General features: G+C 58.1%; 2 protein-coding genes across 5 annotated transcripts; both read left to right on the forward strand.

The window, feature by feature from the left end:
- The first annotated feature begins 10 nt into the window (after positions 1–10).
- On the forward strand, positions 11–6,261 carry SIRT7 (sirtuin 7). 2 transcript variants are annotated; one of them, XM_061144510.1, is made up of 10 exons: positions 11–143; positions 214–351; positions 433–537; positions 2,257–2,327; positions 2,421–2,496; positions 3,555–3,653; positions 3,725–3,961; positions 4,095–4,175; positions 4,354–4,460; positions 5,573–6,261. In XM_061144510.1, the coding sequence occupies exons 1-10, from the start codon at positions 51–53 to the stop codon at positions 5,769–5,771; spliced, it is 1,206 nt and encodes a 401-aa protein (XP_061000493.1). In that variant the 5' UTR covers positions 11–50; the 3' UTR covers positions 5,772–6,261. The 2 variants fall into 2 exon arrangements, with proteins under 2 accessions (XP_061000493.1, XP_061000494.1); XM_061144511.1 differs by having other exon boundaries at positions 2,424–2,496.
- Positions 6,262–6,533: 272 nt separating this feature from the next.
- Positions 6,534–13,862, forward strand: PCYT2 (phosphate cytidylyltransferase 2, ethanolamine). 3 transcript variants are annotated; one of them, XM_061144513.1, is made up of 15 exons: positions 6,534–6,694; positions 8,617–8,705; positions 9,283–9,444; positions 9,702–9,768; positions 10,437–10,521; positions 10,660–10,704; positions 10,898–10,951; positions 11,391–11,529; positions 11,783–11,865; positions 12,115–12,192; positions 12,382–12,447; positions 12,604–12,669; positions 12,945–13,033; positions 13,119–13,236; positions 13,347–13,862. In XM_061144513.1, exons 1-14 carry the CDS (start codon positions 6,606–6,608, stop codon positions 13,228–13,230), a joined length of 1,224 nt encoding a protein of 407 aa, XP_061000496.1. In that variant the 5' UTR covers positions 6,534–6,605; the 3' UTR covers positions 13,231–13,236; positions 13,347–13,862. The 3 variants fall into 3 exon arrangements, with proteins under 3 accessions (XP_061000496.1, XP_061000495.1, XP_061000497.1); XM_061144512.1 differs by having other exon boundaries at positions 13,119–13,862; XM_061144514.1 differs by lacking the exon at positions 10,898–10,951 and having other exon boundaries at positions 13,119–13,862.
- Positions 13,863–15,635: the final 1,773 nt, after the last annotated feature.

Here is a 15,635-nt window from a genome sequence, read left to right on the forward strand (position 1 = left end):
GCGTGGCCTGCCGGGAGGCGGAAGCGGAAGCGCGAGTCTCCTCAGGAGCGATGGCTGCCGGGGGTCTGAGCCGGTCCGAGCGCAAGGCAGCGGAGCGGGTACGGAGGTTGCGAGAGGAGCAACAGAGAGAGCGCCTCCGCCAGGTACGCCGCCGCCCGCCCCGCGCCGCGTCCCCAGCCCGCGCCGCCCTCACCGCCCGCCCCGCGCATGCAGGTGTCGCGCATCCTGAGGAAGGCGGCGACCGAGCGCAGCGCCGAGGAGGGCAGGCTTCTGGCCGAGAGCGAGGACCTGGTGACCGAGCTGCAGGGCCGGAGCAGGCGGCGCGAGGGCCTGAAGCGGCGGCAGGAGGAGGCAAGTCCCGGGCGCGGGCGGACTGGGCGGGCGCGCGGGCGGGCCGGGGCCGGCTCAAGACCGGCCTCGGTGTCTTGGCAGGTGTGCGACGACCCGGAGGAGCTGCAGAGGAAAGTCCGGGAGCTGGCCAGCGCCGTCCGCAATGCCAAATACCTGGTCGTCTACACGGGCGCGGGGATCAGCACGGTAGGGATCCGAGGCGGGGACGACTGCGCCCTGGATCGGCTCCCAGGTCCTGGGAAACACGGATTGCTGGAGCTTGGGCAGGCGGGGGGCGCCCCCTTCTGGGTATCTGACTCCAGCACTGAGCACAGTATTCTGTTAAGCAATGGTACCGATTTGCAAAAGCTTACTGTAAAAGCGCCTGCTGAGCGTCTTTTACTTTTTTAGAGAAACTCGAAATGACTCCATTTGGATTTTCGTTAAGTAGATAGACGTTTTAAAATATTTGAAGTTTGCATTACACTCAGTTAGAGACAAGAAAGGAAGAGTGATAAAAACAGGACTTGATCGTTTGTTGCTTGTCCGAAGGCTGTGTGGGCAGAGCTAAGCCCTGAACTACCTTCATTCTGAAGGTTAAAGTAAGGTACGTAGAACACAAGGCAATACACATTAGAGTGCATTAGATAAGGAAGGGAATTGCTATGGCTTTTGGTAAGTTTTATAGAGAAGCTACCTGGGCAGTCGAATGTGACTAGCTTGGATAGTGTGGATAGCACGCGCTTTAATTGCTGGGTGCAAGTTGAGTGTGACCTGCATGTAGGCCCAGCAGAGGTGAATAAACAAGGATTTCCATCAAGAATCCATAGGTGGTGATACTAAGCCGTATAAGCAAATGACTAATGTGAAGCTGGCTGTGCTAGGCCCCTAGAATGAAAATCCCAATACACCCTCTGGTTTCAGCTGGAAAATCCATCTGATTGTTTTTCTGTGGGAGGTGGCATGGCATTGAGTCTGGGCCTTGAAGGGTGGGTAAGATTTTACAGGCACTTGTGAAGTAAGACACTCCATGCAGGGATGACTGAAGAGGCCCAATAGCGAAAATGTGTAAGGTATGTTAACTGCTTTAACTTACCAACACCTGGAACCCTGGCACATGTGACCTCCTATCATGTGATTATGTGAAAGCAGTGACATCACTTTTTAAAGAATTGTAAGCAGCTTCTAAAACCACATGCTGTTCACTAATTTGCTCTGAGTGTTACTGTTTGAGGTTCCCATTTTCCATGTGCATATGAATTTCTGGTCAGAATGGGCATTTTTCTGAGCTTAAGCACCCAAGAAGAGACAGGGCTCCCCACAAGGGAGGTCACTCACAGCCTGGGGAAGCACAGGCTACCTTGATCTTGGCACACTCTGTTTTCTTCTCTTGGGGTAGCTCTGTTTCAGTGGATTGGAAACTTGGGAAATTCAGTAACGTTTATCTTGTCTGAAGAGGTTGGCCTTTGTGAAGGTAGGCCAAGAACCATTTACAGCATCAGGATCTGAGAACTTGGAGGGTGGAGTATTCCACTTATGGGTTCAGTGTTTGCTAACCCTTGAGTACTGGCTAGACCCTGGGGACATACTGATGAGCCTGATCAGTCTTCCCCCTCAGTATGAGGACAGACCTGTCCACAGAGCCCAGGCTGGACTACATGGTAAAGAGGCTCCCAGCACGAACAAGGCTCCTTGGAGCTTAGAAGGATGAGCTGGAACAGGTCGGGGCAGGGGTCCTAGTGGAGCGGAGAAGCCACTAGGGGTGCACTCCATCTGGGTGGATGTTAGACTAGGAAATGCTCAGCTTATGGAACGAATTGACCAGTTTGTGGACCAGCCTGGGAAGTACTGAGAGAAATTCTTGGGAATTCTGTCAGTGCCTCCAGTGATCTTTCCACTGGGCTTATCTCCTTTCTGAACCTGCAGGCAGCCTCTATCCCAGATTACCGGGGCCCTAATGGAGTGTGGACGCTGCTTCAGAAAGGAAGAAGTGTTAGGTGAGCAACCTGGCACAGCATTTCTACCTGGTTGAACAGGGCACATGCACCTGTCCTTGCAACTCCCCTCACCTTTGCTTCCCTTCCACCTAGCAGTGCTGCTGACCTGAGTGAGGCTGAGCCAACCCTCACCCACATGAGCATCACCCGCTTACATGAGCAGAAGCTGGTAAGAGCCCAGAGTGGCTAGTGTCCAGCCATCCTTCAGTATCCCCCTTAGATAACAAAGGCTGCAGATGCTCAAGTCCCTTGTATAAAAAGGACATAGTGTTTGTGTGTAATTTGTGCATCCTCTCCTATACTGTAAATCATCTATGAGTTACTTATAAAACCTAATATAATGTCAGTGCTATTTAAACTGGTATAAATACAATGTAAATGCTATGCAGATTCTTGCCAGTATGTGGCCAATTCAAGTTTTGCTTCTTGGAGCTTTCTGGATTTCTTTCCCCTGAATATTCCCACCCCACCCCACCCCAGATATTTTTGATCTTTGGTTGGGTGAATCTGCGGATGTAGAACCCTCGGATATAGAAGGCTGATTGTACTTGCTGGGTCCATGAGTAGGATCCAAAGGGCCACCTTGGTGCCCAGGCGACAGTTGCATACTACCTCTGTCAGCTAGTGGTACCCCTGATGAGCGCCCATCAAGCAGTTTAGATTCTGGTTTGAGCTGTCATCTATTCCTCTTGTGTTTCCACTCCAAGAGTAGAGGGTAGCCTCTTTGCTGAATCATCACACAGAGAGTCCACCTAGGCCAAGAGCTTGTGAGGGTAGCCCCTTCCCCTCGTGTTTCTCTTGCATTTTTCCACAGATCTCAGGAACCACGTAGATAACAGGGCAAACTAGTAAGAAGCCTCTGGAGATCCTCCGCTAAGCACCTGTTGCTGAGTGGGAGAGGGGTCGAACCTCTAGGGCTTCAAGGACCTAAAGCATCAGTCTGGGTCCTGAGCCCCTTTTCAGCCAAGAGAAGGTGGTGCAAACATTGCCTTCCTGGGGGTTCCTAGTGCTTCTGAGTGGTTGGGGGTGGGCCTGGTGCCCTCCTCATCAGAGCCTCCTGAGTCCTGCTGGGACCAGCCTGCTGCTCTGGGTTTGCCTTCAGTGCTTTGTGCAAGGTCGGAGTTTCTGCTGGGCTGGGGGCTCTGGGACCGGCAGGGTTTGGTATGCTTTCACACCTGAGTGCCGCCCCCCACTTCCTGCTGCTGACTGCCGCTATTGCCCCTCCAGGTGCAGCATGTGGTATCTCAGAACTGCGACGGGCTCCACCTGCGAAGTGGGCTGCCTCGCTCAGCCATGTCGGAGCTCCACGGGAACATGTACATTGAAGTGAGCGATCCCTCGGGGACTCGGGCCTGGGCAGGCCAGTGGCTCCCACTCACAGACCCTACTCTCCTCAGGTCTGCACAGCCTGCACTCCCAATAGGGAGTATGTTCGAGTGTTTGATGTGACGGAGCGCACTGCCCTGCACCGGCACCAGACCGGCCGCACCTGCCACAAGTGTGGAGGCCAACTCAGGGACACCATCGTGCACTTTGGGGAGAGGGGGACGCTGGGGCAGCCTCTGAATTGGGAGGCAGCCACCGAGGCTGCCAGCAAAGCAGACACAATCCTGTGTTTAGGCTCCAGCTTAAAGGTATGCAAATAGCACCGTGGATGGGAACAGGGGTGAACCTGCCTGCAGTTGGTCAACTCAACCTTAGACCCCATCTTCCTGTATCATTCTTCTCTGGGGTGTGTGTGGTCTGTCCATCTGTCCATTCCCACAGGTTCTAAAGAAGTATCCGCACCTCTGGTGTATGACCAAGCCCCCCAGCCGGCGGCCCAAGCTCTACATTGTGAACTTGCAGGTAACTCAGGTGCTCAGAGCCGCCTCCTCAGACCTGGGCCTTAGAACAGGAGAGCCAGCCATCCCTGGGACATCTGTGTCCCACAGTCATGCACCTTGGAGGTCTGGCTAAGCAGGGTCCAAGGCCAGCAGGCTGTTGGGAAGGAGTGAGGTCCTCACTCACCTTCTCCTGTCCCCAGTGGACCCCGAAGGATGACTGGGCTGCCCTGAAGCTGCACGGCAGGTGTGATGACGTCATGCAGCTCCTCATGGACGAGCTGGGCCTGGAGATCCCCCGCTATAGCAGGTGAGGGGTACAGGCGCGTCCCCCACTTCCCTGCCCCTGTGTGGATGGGCTGTGTCTGTCGTCTTTTGTGAGCTGAGCGTAGAGAAAGCTCTGAGGTGTGGCAGCTGGCATCTGAGGCGTGACTGCGGCGTGGTGGCCTCTGCAGGGCCCAGCCTCAGCATTGGCTGAGATGTCCTGGCTGGTGTGATTCCTGCGGGGAGAGGGAATCTGCCAGGGTATGCCTGGATGTCCCCCCTTCCCCTCAGGCAGCCTGGACGGGAAGGTGCCTTGAAGGGATATGCTCTCAGCAACTCTGCTCTTCAGGATCTGGGTGCACTTGGCTTGGGGAACTGGAATACTTTGGGGAAGCTTAAACAAATTGTGCCTTAATACAGAATTTGTGATAATTTAGACGTGGTGTGTGTATTGAGTAAAAAGTTTACACTTTCTCTCTCTGTGAATTTCCAGGGTCTTATAGGGGAAATCAATAACTTCTTTTAATCAAAGGGTTCAAGAATTAAGGATCCCTTCACCTTCTGGGCCTGGCAATTCTTGTATGTTATGTTTGTGGTGTTCTGTAATGTGGGCCTATTGTGTACTGTACTTTTTTTTTTCACATTAACTTAGCTCATTTTCTTTATCAGTGCTTATCTGTATCTTAAGTTTATAATATGTGGTTCTACATCTCAGACACATGATCTCGTCACGGTGTAGTGTTTAGGCCGCACCTCCCTAGTCAGCTTTCCTCCTGTCAAGTCCTGCCGTCTGGGAAGGGGAAGAGGGTCTGGTCTGCCTGTCCCTGGCTGTATGAGTGAAAGGTGGGGCCCAGGGTTGGCTAGTGACTCGTCCTTCCTGGGGCTAGTGCCTCCCCATCCCCTGTGTGCACAGCCCCCTCAAGCACCAAGGAGGAGTGAGTTCCGCAGAGGCCGGGCTAGTCTGGGTCCTGGCCTTTGAGTTATTTGGGGAACTTACCCCTCTCACAGATGTTCTGGAGCTACCACTGAGCACAGCCCAGCCACAATTAAGACACGGGAGGGATGCAGGGTGACCTCAGTCAGCTTTCCCGTCCTGGGGCGGGTTGTGATTGCGAGGGGCTCCCTGGCACACCTGACCCAGCTTTCCCTTTTACGTAGGTGGCAGGACCCCATCTTCTCCCTGGCGACTCCCCTGCGTGCTGGTGAAGAAGGCAGCCACAGTCGCAAGTCACTGTGCAGAAGCCGAGAGGAACCTGGGCCTGGGGACCGGGGTGCACCACTTAGCTCAGCCCCCATCCTGGGTGGCTGGTTTGGCAGGGGCTGCACCAAACGCACAAAAAGGAAGAAAGTAACGTAACCTGGTGCTTGACCAAGGACAATGATGGCACTTTGAAAATGGCCGGGACTCTTGTTCAGGGGCAGCTGGCACCGTTAATGCCAGGACTGCTCCTGAGAATTCTCTGGGGGTGACATTTTCACCCTGACATGTTTAGCCATTTGTCCTCGTGGGAAGCCCCCTTGCACTGCTGTGGTTGCCCCCTGCATGGGCCTAATGATGGAAGAGGCCTCACTCAAGCGGCCTCTTCCTAAAGAGGTGGCAGTCACACCCTCTGTGAGAACAGAACTCCGGTTATTTCACACCTGGCCTGCAAAGAGGAAGCACAAAGCTGCCTTACCTCATTCACCAGGCCAGTCTCAGGGGCCTCGACCCAATTTCTACTACTTCTTACTGAAAACGTTAAGTTTATAGAAGCCTTTTTCTGTATTGAGTATGCTGCAAAGGGGTGATTTTTGAGCCTTGGCTCTCAACAAGCCTTTTTATTGTTATTAAACATCTCTGCACTGTCCTTCCCTTGTCAGCGACTACCTTCCTGAAGCGGTGGGTGGGAGGAGACGCCTGAAGGGGCGGGTGCGCCCCACGTGGTCCTGCCCCGCCCCTCTGCCAGGTGGGCGCTAAGGGATGCTGGACACAGGTCATTGGTCGGGAGCGGAGAGGCGGAATCCGGCTTGAGCGAGGTTCGCCATTGGCCGCGTGTGTGGTGAGAGGGAGGGGCTCCGCGGGGGGCGGGGCGACGTTCGCCATTGGCCGCATGAAGCGGGTGAGACCCGCGTGACGGCGTGTGCGTGCGCGGTCTGCGGCGGCTCGGAGTCCGGAGCCGGCGGGGCAGTGTCTCGCTGCCGCCACCGGGCCATGATCCGGAACGGGCACGGGGAGGCGGGCGGCGCCAAGCGGCTGGGCCCGAGGGCCAGGCGCGCTGTGCGGGTGTGGTGCGACGGCTGGTGAGCGCGGCGGGGGACGCGGGGCGGGGGCGGGGGCGCGGCCGCGGCCGCGACAGTGGTGACCGCTGTGGCCGCTTTCGCCGGAATCGGGCGGCCGGCGAGCTCGGGGCGGCGGGCCAAAGGAGTCACAGGCTGCGGAAGAAACCCTGGACCCGAGTTGCCGCGGGCAGCGCGGCTGAGGGTCGCTGGAGGCTTTCTGCGGATCCCTACATGAGCACCTTTCTTGGGTGCTCCTTTGCCCACGTTTGCCTTTAAGCCGGACACCCAGCCAGGCGGTCCCACCTGCCTGATTTGAGCACAATAGTGGCCAGAGTTGCGGGTCTAACCTTGGTGACTTTAATCATTTCAGTGCGTTAGGAACTCTTCCTCCGAGGGAGCCGTACACCCAAAATGTCTTCCCAGAGTTCTCCCTGTCCAGTCCTCAGCTTGCCCAGGACAAAACCTGGAAGATTCTCCTGGGTGTCTGGACAAGTGTCAGTGCAGGCATTGGCCGATCTGTGTAAGACCCTAGTGAAGCCCTCAGGCTCCCGGATCCATCTGAGGAGAGTTACAGTGCCCAACTGTTCTCTCTTTTTGGCAAGCCAGACAATTGGATTGGTGGTGTTAAGATAGGTTTGAGGCTGCTGGGGGATAAGAGGAAAGTGAACGTCTAGTGGTAACTTGCCACCTTGACTACTTCCTCAGACCTTTATTTGATGAAAGCAGAGAAAGCAAGCCCCCCCCAGAATAAGAAAGCAAGCAAGCCCAGGGCTTCAGCAGCCAGCATGCGGGGCTGCCATAATTCTGTGCCTGCACCTGAGTCACCTTGGGGAGGGGATGTGGCTTCGTGTCTGTGGACTCTGACCTTGGCCCTGGCCAGGCCTGGCCCCACCCCCAGCGGGCCACAGTGACTGGGGTACGGCCTGGACCCAGGACCACCCTGGATTCTGTGCTATGCACCCCTCCTTCTGCCCAGCCTGTCTGGTGGGCACAAGGGCCAGCCAGGCTCCTGAATTTAGACTCCCCTCTTCCCTTAGCCCAGGACCAGAGTACTGTGCCCCACAGGCTCGTCTGCTGGGGCCTGGTGGTGGTAGCAGGTGGTGTTGAGTAGAATGGTTCTGTACACCCGGTGGCCTTGGCCACCTGGAGAAACAGGGACAGCTCCACCTACTCAGAAGGCAGTGCAAGGCTGGGAGGAAGCCGAGCAAGCGTGAGGGTCCACCCCTGAGCCCACAGAGAGGTGGGGGTCTCCCCACACACATGACAACTCGAGTGGTGCTGTGATGCCATGTGTGGCCTTCAGCTAAGAGTTCTCTCTTAACCAGACCTGAATTTGAGGATGAAAGCTTTAGAACCCCAGGTGACAGGGGGGTGGTTTTCTTCTCGTCTCATTAGTCTATTCCCGCCTCTTCACGGGAAGGTCAGTTTCACTGATTGGAAGTCAGAGTTGGTTCCAGGGAGCAAAGCCTCACAGAGTTTCCAGAGGCCATGAGGAGCAGGCAGGACTTCTAAAGCCAGCAGTCGCCCTTGGTCATTGGTTAGACTTCTTTATGTGTTGGCTCCAGGGACTGCGTGGCTGTCTCAGGGTAGTACAGAGTCCAGTGTACCCTTGAATTATCACCAGTTTATACTGCACCTTAAAGGGACTGCCCATGGGAGCTAAGGGCAGAGCGCTGTTCCAGGTGTGGGGAGCAGGGACTGTTTTGTGTCCTCACCAGCCCTCAGGGTCCCCAGACCTGTCCCTGGGCACAGTCATGCTTGCTCAGTCTGACCCTGGGCCCAGGGACTGGTGATAAGGAGAACTGACTACCCCTCTCTCTGAAAGCCCAACCGGGACCCTGGGGGCAGTTCTGATGGTGGCTTCTTGGCGGGCTTCCTGATGACACTCAGAGGAACAAGGCTGTGCCCCCAACACGGGGATGACAGCCCCGTGCTCTCCACAGCTACGATATGGTACATTATGGCCACTCCAACCAGCTGCGCCAGGCCCGGGCCATGGGTGACCACCTCATCGTGGGTGTGCACACTGATGGTAAGCTGGGCTGCTGTGCCCACCACCCGCCCCCCATCCCCGTGCCTGTGACAGACTCCACAGGTCCCCTGGAGGGTAGGGCCAGGCCTAGGCCATCCTCCCCATTAGCACAGCTCTGCGAGCTCACCCTAACCCCAGCCCAGGCCGGGCCGCCCATAGCTTTCCTGTCTTGTATCCTGTCATGAGCTTGGGTGTAGGGGGTGTCCAGTGGATCCATCTGGGTATGCCACCCACCTCCTACCCCACTTTCTGGGTCCCAAGGCCTTTGAGTAGAGTACCCAGCTATCAAAGGGAACCCAGACTGCACCTGGAACTCTAGTCCACTGAGGTGGGGGATGGCGTGCGGTTCCCAGCAGGAACATCCCCAGCGCCTGTACCAGCTCACAGAGGACAGCAGGGCTACTTGGTACTTCATGGGCTGAGGACCCGGTCAGAGACAGCCTCCCTCCATAAGCCCTTGTGTGGCTGCAGACTCTGCTCAGTGCTGGGAGGGGACTTCTGAGGAGGGGCCGGCAAGCCTGTGGCTAGTCCTCCAGGAGTCACCCACCTTGTCCTTTGCTCTCCTCTCTCTCCCTAGAGGAGATCGCCAAGCACAAGGGGCCCCCGGTGTTCACTCAGGAGGAGAGGTACAAGATGGTGCAGGCCATCAAGTGGGTGGACGAGGTGGTGCCGGCAGCCCCCTACGTCACCACTCTGGAGACTCTGGACAAGTACAACTGTGACTTCTGCGTCCATGGCAGTGAGTGGGCGGGACTTACTCCCAGGGGCTGGGGACTCGGGCAGCTCGGGACCTGACCATCAGAGGGGTGTCCGGAGGTGCTGGCCTCCTCACACTTGGGGGAGCATGGAGCCCTTTGAGGGTCTGAGGAAGCTCTGGGTCCTTCCCCAGAAAGGAGTGTACGAACACCGGGGCAGGCCTGGAGTGAAGGTATGGGCCTGGAGGTCTTCGTGGCTTTGGGTTAAATGCCGTGTTCTCCTGTTCACGTCACCCCTTAGATGACATCACGCTGACTGTAGACGGCCGGGACACCTATGAGGAAGTGAAGCAGGCCGGAAGGTACAGGTAAGCTCTAGCTGCTGGTTGACCCACCTTTATAAAGAGGAGTGAGTTTCCTGGGGCCCCTCGAGTGCCTTCTGCTCATGAGGGCAGTGTCCGGGCCGCAGCCTGTGCTTCCTGTGACTTGTGCTGGTGTGGTGCGATGGCTGGGGGCGCCATGCACCTGGGTCACCCAGTACGGGAGCCACTGGCCCCAGGTGGCTGCAGAGTAGTAGAGACCTGGGGTTCGACGGGGAGCTGGCTTTTATCTGAGTAACTCTTGAAAAGGCCACCTGGTCAGCTTCTTGAATTGGGCAGTAAGGCTGGGGATTCCCTTGGCAGTGTGTGTGGTGAGGCAGGACCTGGGCGTCAGCAGACTGGACAGGATCAGAGCCACCCCCTTGGATGGTCTGCGAACTTGAGGCTTGATAATCCTGTTCTGTCCAGTCACATCCTTTGGTTGATAAAATGACCGTGGTCCCTCCACCCCCTGGGTCTTGGTTTTCTGTCCTAGCCAAGAATAGCGAAGAAGTGCATGGTCTGTGCACAGCAACGCTGCCAGGGACTGGACCATGGTAGATTCAGCCACAAGCAAAGTTGCCCTTACCCTTGGGTGGGGCAGCTTAAGTGCCCTTAGGAGGCAGCCTTGTACGTGTGTCGCCAGATGAGAGCTCCAACCCCACCTCTGTCCCCAGAGAATGCAAGCGCACCCAGGGGGTGTCCACCACAGACCTCGTTGGCCGCATGCTGCTGGTGACCAAGGCCCATCACAGCAGCCAGGTGAGTGTGGGACTGGGAGGGAGGAATCGCCTACCCTACCCTTGCCCCTCAGAGGGCACTGGAACAGCAAGCTTTGGGGTCCTGGGGTTGGCTGCGTCTGGAGGGCCAGGCCCCTCACCCCCGTACCCTTCTGTGCAGGAGATGTCCTCCGAGTACCGGGAGTATGCAGACAGCTTTGGCAAGGTAAGTGTCGCCTGTACTGTCTGGGCTGCTGCCTGACCCCCAGGTAACCCCTGGGGAAAGGGGGTCTCGCTGTCTACCCTGCTCCCTGCTTTCTGGGTACTGACCGCCAATCTTGCTGGCTGGCCAGTCCCAGGGGCCACCGCGTGAATGAGGGTTCTCTAACCAGGCGGCCTGGTCCTCTCTCCTTCTATAGCCCCCTCACCCGATACCCGCCGGGGAGACACTTTGCTCAGAAGGCTCCTCCCAGGTGACCAGACGGTGGCCTCAGGGTGCCAGGTCCCCACGAGGGCTGTGTCCACTGGCCTCTTCCTGGCAGGCCAGTTGCTGAGCCAAGGTGCTATTGGCGGCAGTGCCTGCTGTGGCCGCCGGGCAGGACCCCAGTCCTGCCACCCACAGGCGCCCCGCCCACGCGGGTCTTGGTGTGGACCAGGCAGTGCCAGCTGGCCCTCAGCATCCCTGCCTGAAATGCCTGCCTGGGAGCAACAGCAGAGCAATCAAGCGAGTGGCCGGCAGCGGCTAGGGGTTTGGAGTCCCGGCCTGTTGCCCCCATACCTGCTCCCTCCACCCTACACCTATGCCTCCCAGAGCAGACGGACAGGCGGGTGTGGGCAGGCCCAGGGGTGGTCACAGGCAAAGAACGTGCCTGCAAGGCTCCCATCACTGACCAGGCTGTTTTCGGCTTGCAGTGCCCTGGGGGGCGGAACCCCTGGACAGGGGTGTCTCAGTTTCTTCAGACATCCCAGAAGATCATCCAGTTTGCTTCAGGGAAGGAGCCCCAGCCTGGGGAGACAGTCATCTACGTGGCTGGTGCCTTTGACCTGTTCCGTATCCTCTGGGATCGGGTGGGGTTTGTCCCTGCCCCAGGCCTTCTATCTGCCCCTCCACATCCTCCCCAGTGCACCCCAGGGCCTCAAGGGGCCTCCCTGACTCTCGAGGACCCTGAACTGCGGTGGGCTGCAGGGACACAGCCATTAGCAGGGAGAGGCATGAGCAGGCGGGTGGGAGGGGTCCTCACTGAGTCCCTGCTCCTGTGGACGGCTGCTCTGTATTGATTCCTTGCTCCTTAACCTGGGCGCAGACATTGGGCATGTGGATTTTCTGGAGAAGGTATATGGCCTGGCGGAGAGGCCCTACGTCATCGCTGGCTTGCATTTTGACCAGGTCTCACCCCGGGGCATCTGATAGTGTGGGGACTCTGGAAGGGCTCCTAGGTTTGGGGTTGGGCACAAGTGAGGAAGAGGTGGCAAGTTTGGGCCTCTGCCCAGGGAGAAACCCAGGGCGGGCCTCCCATCATGGCCTCCATACCGGCAGATGTCCCCGAGGGATTGTTGGGAGGGAGCACAGCCTCACACACACAAACACACACTGGCAACGAGGTTGCCAGCTGACTCAACCTTGCTCTGGCTCTAGGAGGTCAACCACTACAAGGGGAAGAACTACCCCATCATGAACCTGCATGAGCGGACCCTGAGTGTGCTGGCCTGCCGGGTGAGTGCTGGTGGGTAGACCAGCAGCCTGTCCTTCCCAGGCTGGAGCTGCTCCTCCCCATCACCCCACCCCCCACCCTCCGGAACCCTCCTAGGGGTGTGAATCTGGGGCTCCACCATGCTCCCTGTCAGCTGCTATCCTGCTGCCTGGCAAGTCCTAGTTAACCAGCTGTGCTTCCTGTCCACCCAGTACGTGTCTGAAGTGGTGATTGGGGCCCCGTACTCGGTCACAGCAGAGCTCCTGGACCACTTCAAGGTGAGGGTGGGGCTCCTGGTGGGCAGGGAGGATCTAGGCCGAGTGGGGCCAGGCCAGTGCTCTGAGCCCTGCTGGCCTCCTTGGGGAGGGCACTCGGGGAACGGGACCATGTAGGGTGATGCTGGGAGGGTTCCCTGACCCCTACGTCCTCCCCAGGTGGACCTGGTGTGTCACGGGAAGACGGAGATCGTGCCGGACAAGGATGGCTCTGACCCATACGAGGTGGGTCCTATAGGGCCCTCAGTGGACACGAGGTGGCCACTGTCTGGTGCTTCCCAGCCACCTGATGCCCCTGTGCCTCGCCATGGTTGTCTGGGAAATGGGCACGGTGACAGCTGCCTTGTTGGTGGCCTCACGGTTTGAGGAGGCAGGAGCTGAGTGCGAGTGACCACGCCCACCATGGCGGGGGTGGGGGGAAGTCGGAGCCAGGGCAGCAGTGCAGGCTCCACAAGGTCCGGGAAGAGCTCTCACCTCCTTCCCCTCTCTCTGGCCTGTAGGAGCCCAAAAGGAGGGGCATTTTCTGCCAGGTTGACAGTGGGAACGACCTCACCACAGACCTCATCGTCCAGCGCATTATCAAGAACAGGTGAGTCCTGGCTGGGGTGCTGGGGGCACAGGGTGGCACTGAGGCCCTGGCTCTGGGTGCACACCTCACCCTATCTGGCCCCCAGGCTGGAGTATGAGGCCCGGAACCAGAAGAAGGAAGCCAAGGAGCTGGCCTTTCAGGAGGCCATGAGGCGGCAGGAAGTGCAGCCCGAAAGGGAGAGCGACTGTGACTTCTGACGACAGGTGGGAGGATGCCAGGGGCCCTCGAAGGGGCTGGCCCTCTCCCAACCCTGCCTTGAGAGCTTGGCTCAGTTTTTAACAAAGCTGCGGTGCCCTCTTCTCCAACCACCCAGCCGCGGAGGGGCTGGTGTGGAGGACACAGCCTGTCACCCTGCTCGCAAGGTACCTGTCTTGCAGTAGGCCATCCTGCCCTTCCTGCCAAGTTGCAGAGAGGGCATCCAGCACAGTGGAGCAGCCCAGCCGGCAGGATGGGCAGGGGGCACCTTCGACCAGAGGGGTGCCACCCTGCGTGCCATGGAAGGCCCAGCTTCTATCCTCCCAGCCCTGCTGCTGCTCACCATCTGCCCCCGGAAAGCTCCTATACGCCTTCCACCGCCCAGCTCGAGGCGGCCTTCCCACCTGCCTTGCCTCAGTTCAAACAGGCTTCAGGGAGCAGTGACCCAGGGGGCTACCCCCTTTCCTCCTCCGGGTGCAGACCAGGCCACCTCCCACATGGGCGGCCTCTGCCCCGGGGCCTGGTGCCCAGACGCTGCACCCAGTTTCCTGAATCAGCCTCCCCAGAGACTTTTCTTGGTTTTGTACCTGACTGGGTGGTGTGCAACCAAATAAACCTGCTGGGAGAGGCTCTGCATCAGGCTCTCTATCTCGAAGGGCAGGACCAGAAAACCTTGGCCCTGCTCCCTGCCACCTGACAAGGAGGCGGATGGCCGCAGCAACGAACTGCCTAAATCCAGGCTCCCCTGCTGCTTCCCACAGTGGCCGGAAACAAAAGAGGGAGAGAGGCGAGGGCCAACAGAGTGTCTTTGGCCCCCGGGTCTGTCGTGAGGAAAATGAGAGTCTGACACCCTGCAGTCCCCATAGAGCTCCCTGATCCAAGAAGGAATTGGGGGCTGCTCCCTGGCCAGGTCCACAGAATCTCAGGGTCTCCTGCACCCAAGTCAGGGCCCACTTGGAGTGGTGTAGTGGCTGCAGGGTGCTGACCCTAGTCACCTCTTTTTAGGGGAGGAGGGGGACAGTGGCTGTGGTTTATGGCTCTGTGGTGTTCAAGAGTGAGGACTGGGATGTTCTTTCAGTCCTCTTCCAGTTCTCTCCAGAATGGCCTCTGCCCTGCAGCTGCTGGGCCAGATGGGGCCAGAGCACCCTGTGGCTTGGCTCCATGGGAGTCCTAGACCAGCGTTCACTCCTTCTGGAAGGTGGGCCTATCCTTTCTGCCGGTTCTTAAGGTCCAGTCTAGAACCTTTGCGGGCAGCAGCAGTGAGGGGGCTGGGGGGACTGTCAGTGCACATAGCCTCTCAGGGCAGCCCCTGCCCCACTTCCTTTCCTCCCTTTCCCAGTGGGGGCAGCACACTAAGCTGTGAGAGGCACAGGGCTCTCCCCACACCCTTGCCCCAACTTCAGGAACCCAGTGGTATTAGACCTTCTCACTCCAATCCCCCGGAGGCAGGGATCAGCCAGTTCCTGTAGGTTGATTGGGTGGGGGCAGGGGGCGGGGGATAGAGGAGCAGCCAGTGGATTCCTCTTGAGAACAGAGTCAGCCCTAGACCTGCTCAGAACCCCCTGCTGGGTGGCACCCCAAGGTGAGGACTGGGAAGCCCCCCCCAGCTGGACCGTGGTTGGAGGAGACTTGGAGCCTGGGTGTCCAGGAGGTGGGTGCCTCCGGAGACTTGTCCACCCAGATACAACAGGATTGTGGGTCCCACCTATAGCCTCAGCAAAGGGCTAGCTGGTGGGTCCAGCTCCCTTGGGTCCCCTGAGGCCCAGCTGGTAGCAAGGCATTCCATGGGGTGGGGAACGTCATTGAGACAAGCTCCAGATCTCTGGGGCCAGAGCTCAGGCTAAGGGACTCAGGTCAGCCTCATTGGGGGCCAGGCTGTAAATCAACTTACTGAGATTCCAACAAGTGAATTAGGGAATTAGCCTGAGTGGGGCAGGGGTGCTGGGCTGGCACAAGGCAGTTGTATTCAGGAGCCATGGTCCTGCATAGCCCCTCCCTTCTCCAGGTATGGTAGCACCCATGGCTTTGGGGATACCGCTTTCCTGTGGGTCTCGGCTGGGATGAACAAAGAGCTCCCAGGCCTGGGAGGAGCCAGCTGCCTGACTCAGGACTCAGCTGGGGCTGTGCCCAGCTCCCAGCTCTGTCATCCCCCTGCTGCAGCCCCTCCCAGCCCCGGAGCCCCACATCTAGCTGCCTTCCCCCTCTTGCTGGGCCCAGCCTATTCATTCATTCATTTGGCACAAGTATTGTCCCATGCCGTATACTCAGGTGTTTTGGGGGTGCTCCAAGAAAGGAGTCACTCCAAGAGCTTCCCCTCTAGTAAGGGAGGCCTCAAGAAATGTAGCATTTGAGACAGGAGGGTGTCCTGGTGTGGGGTGTTTAGGGGAGGCTTATTACAGGGTAGGAC

Source organism: Dama dama, chromosome 5, assembly GCF_033118175.1.
Source record: "Dama dama isolate Ldn47 chromosome 5, ASM3311817v1, whole genome shotgun sequence".
In the NCBI taxonomy this organism is placed as follows: Eukaryota; Metazoa; Chordata; class Mammalia; order Artiodactyla; family Cervidae; genus Dama; species Dama dama.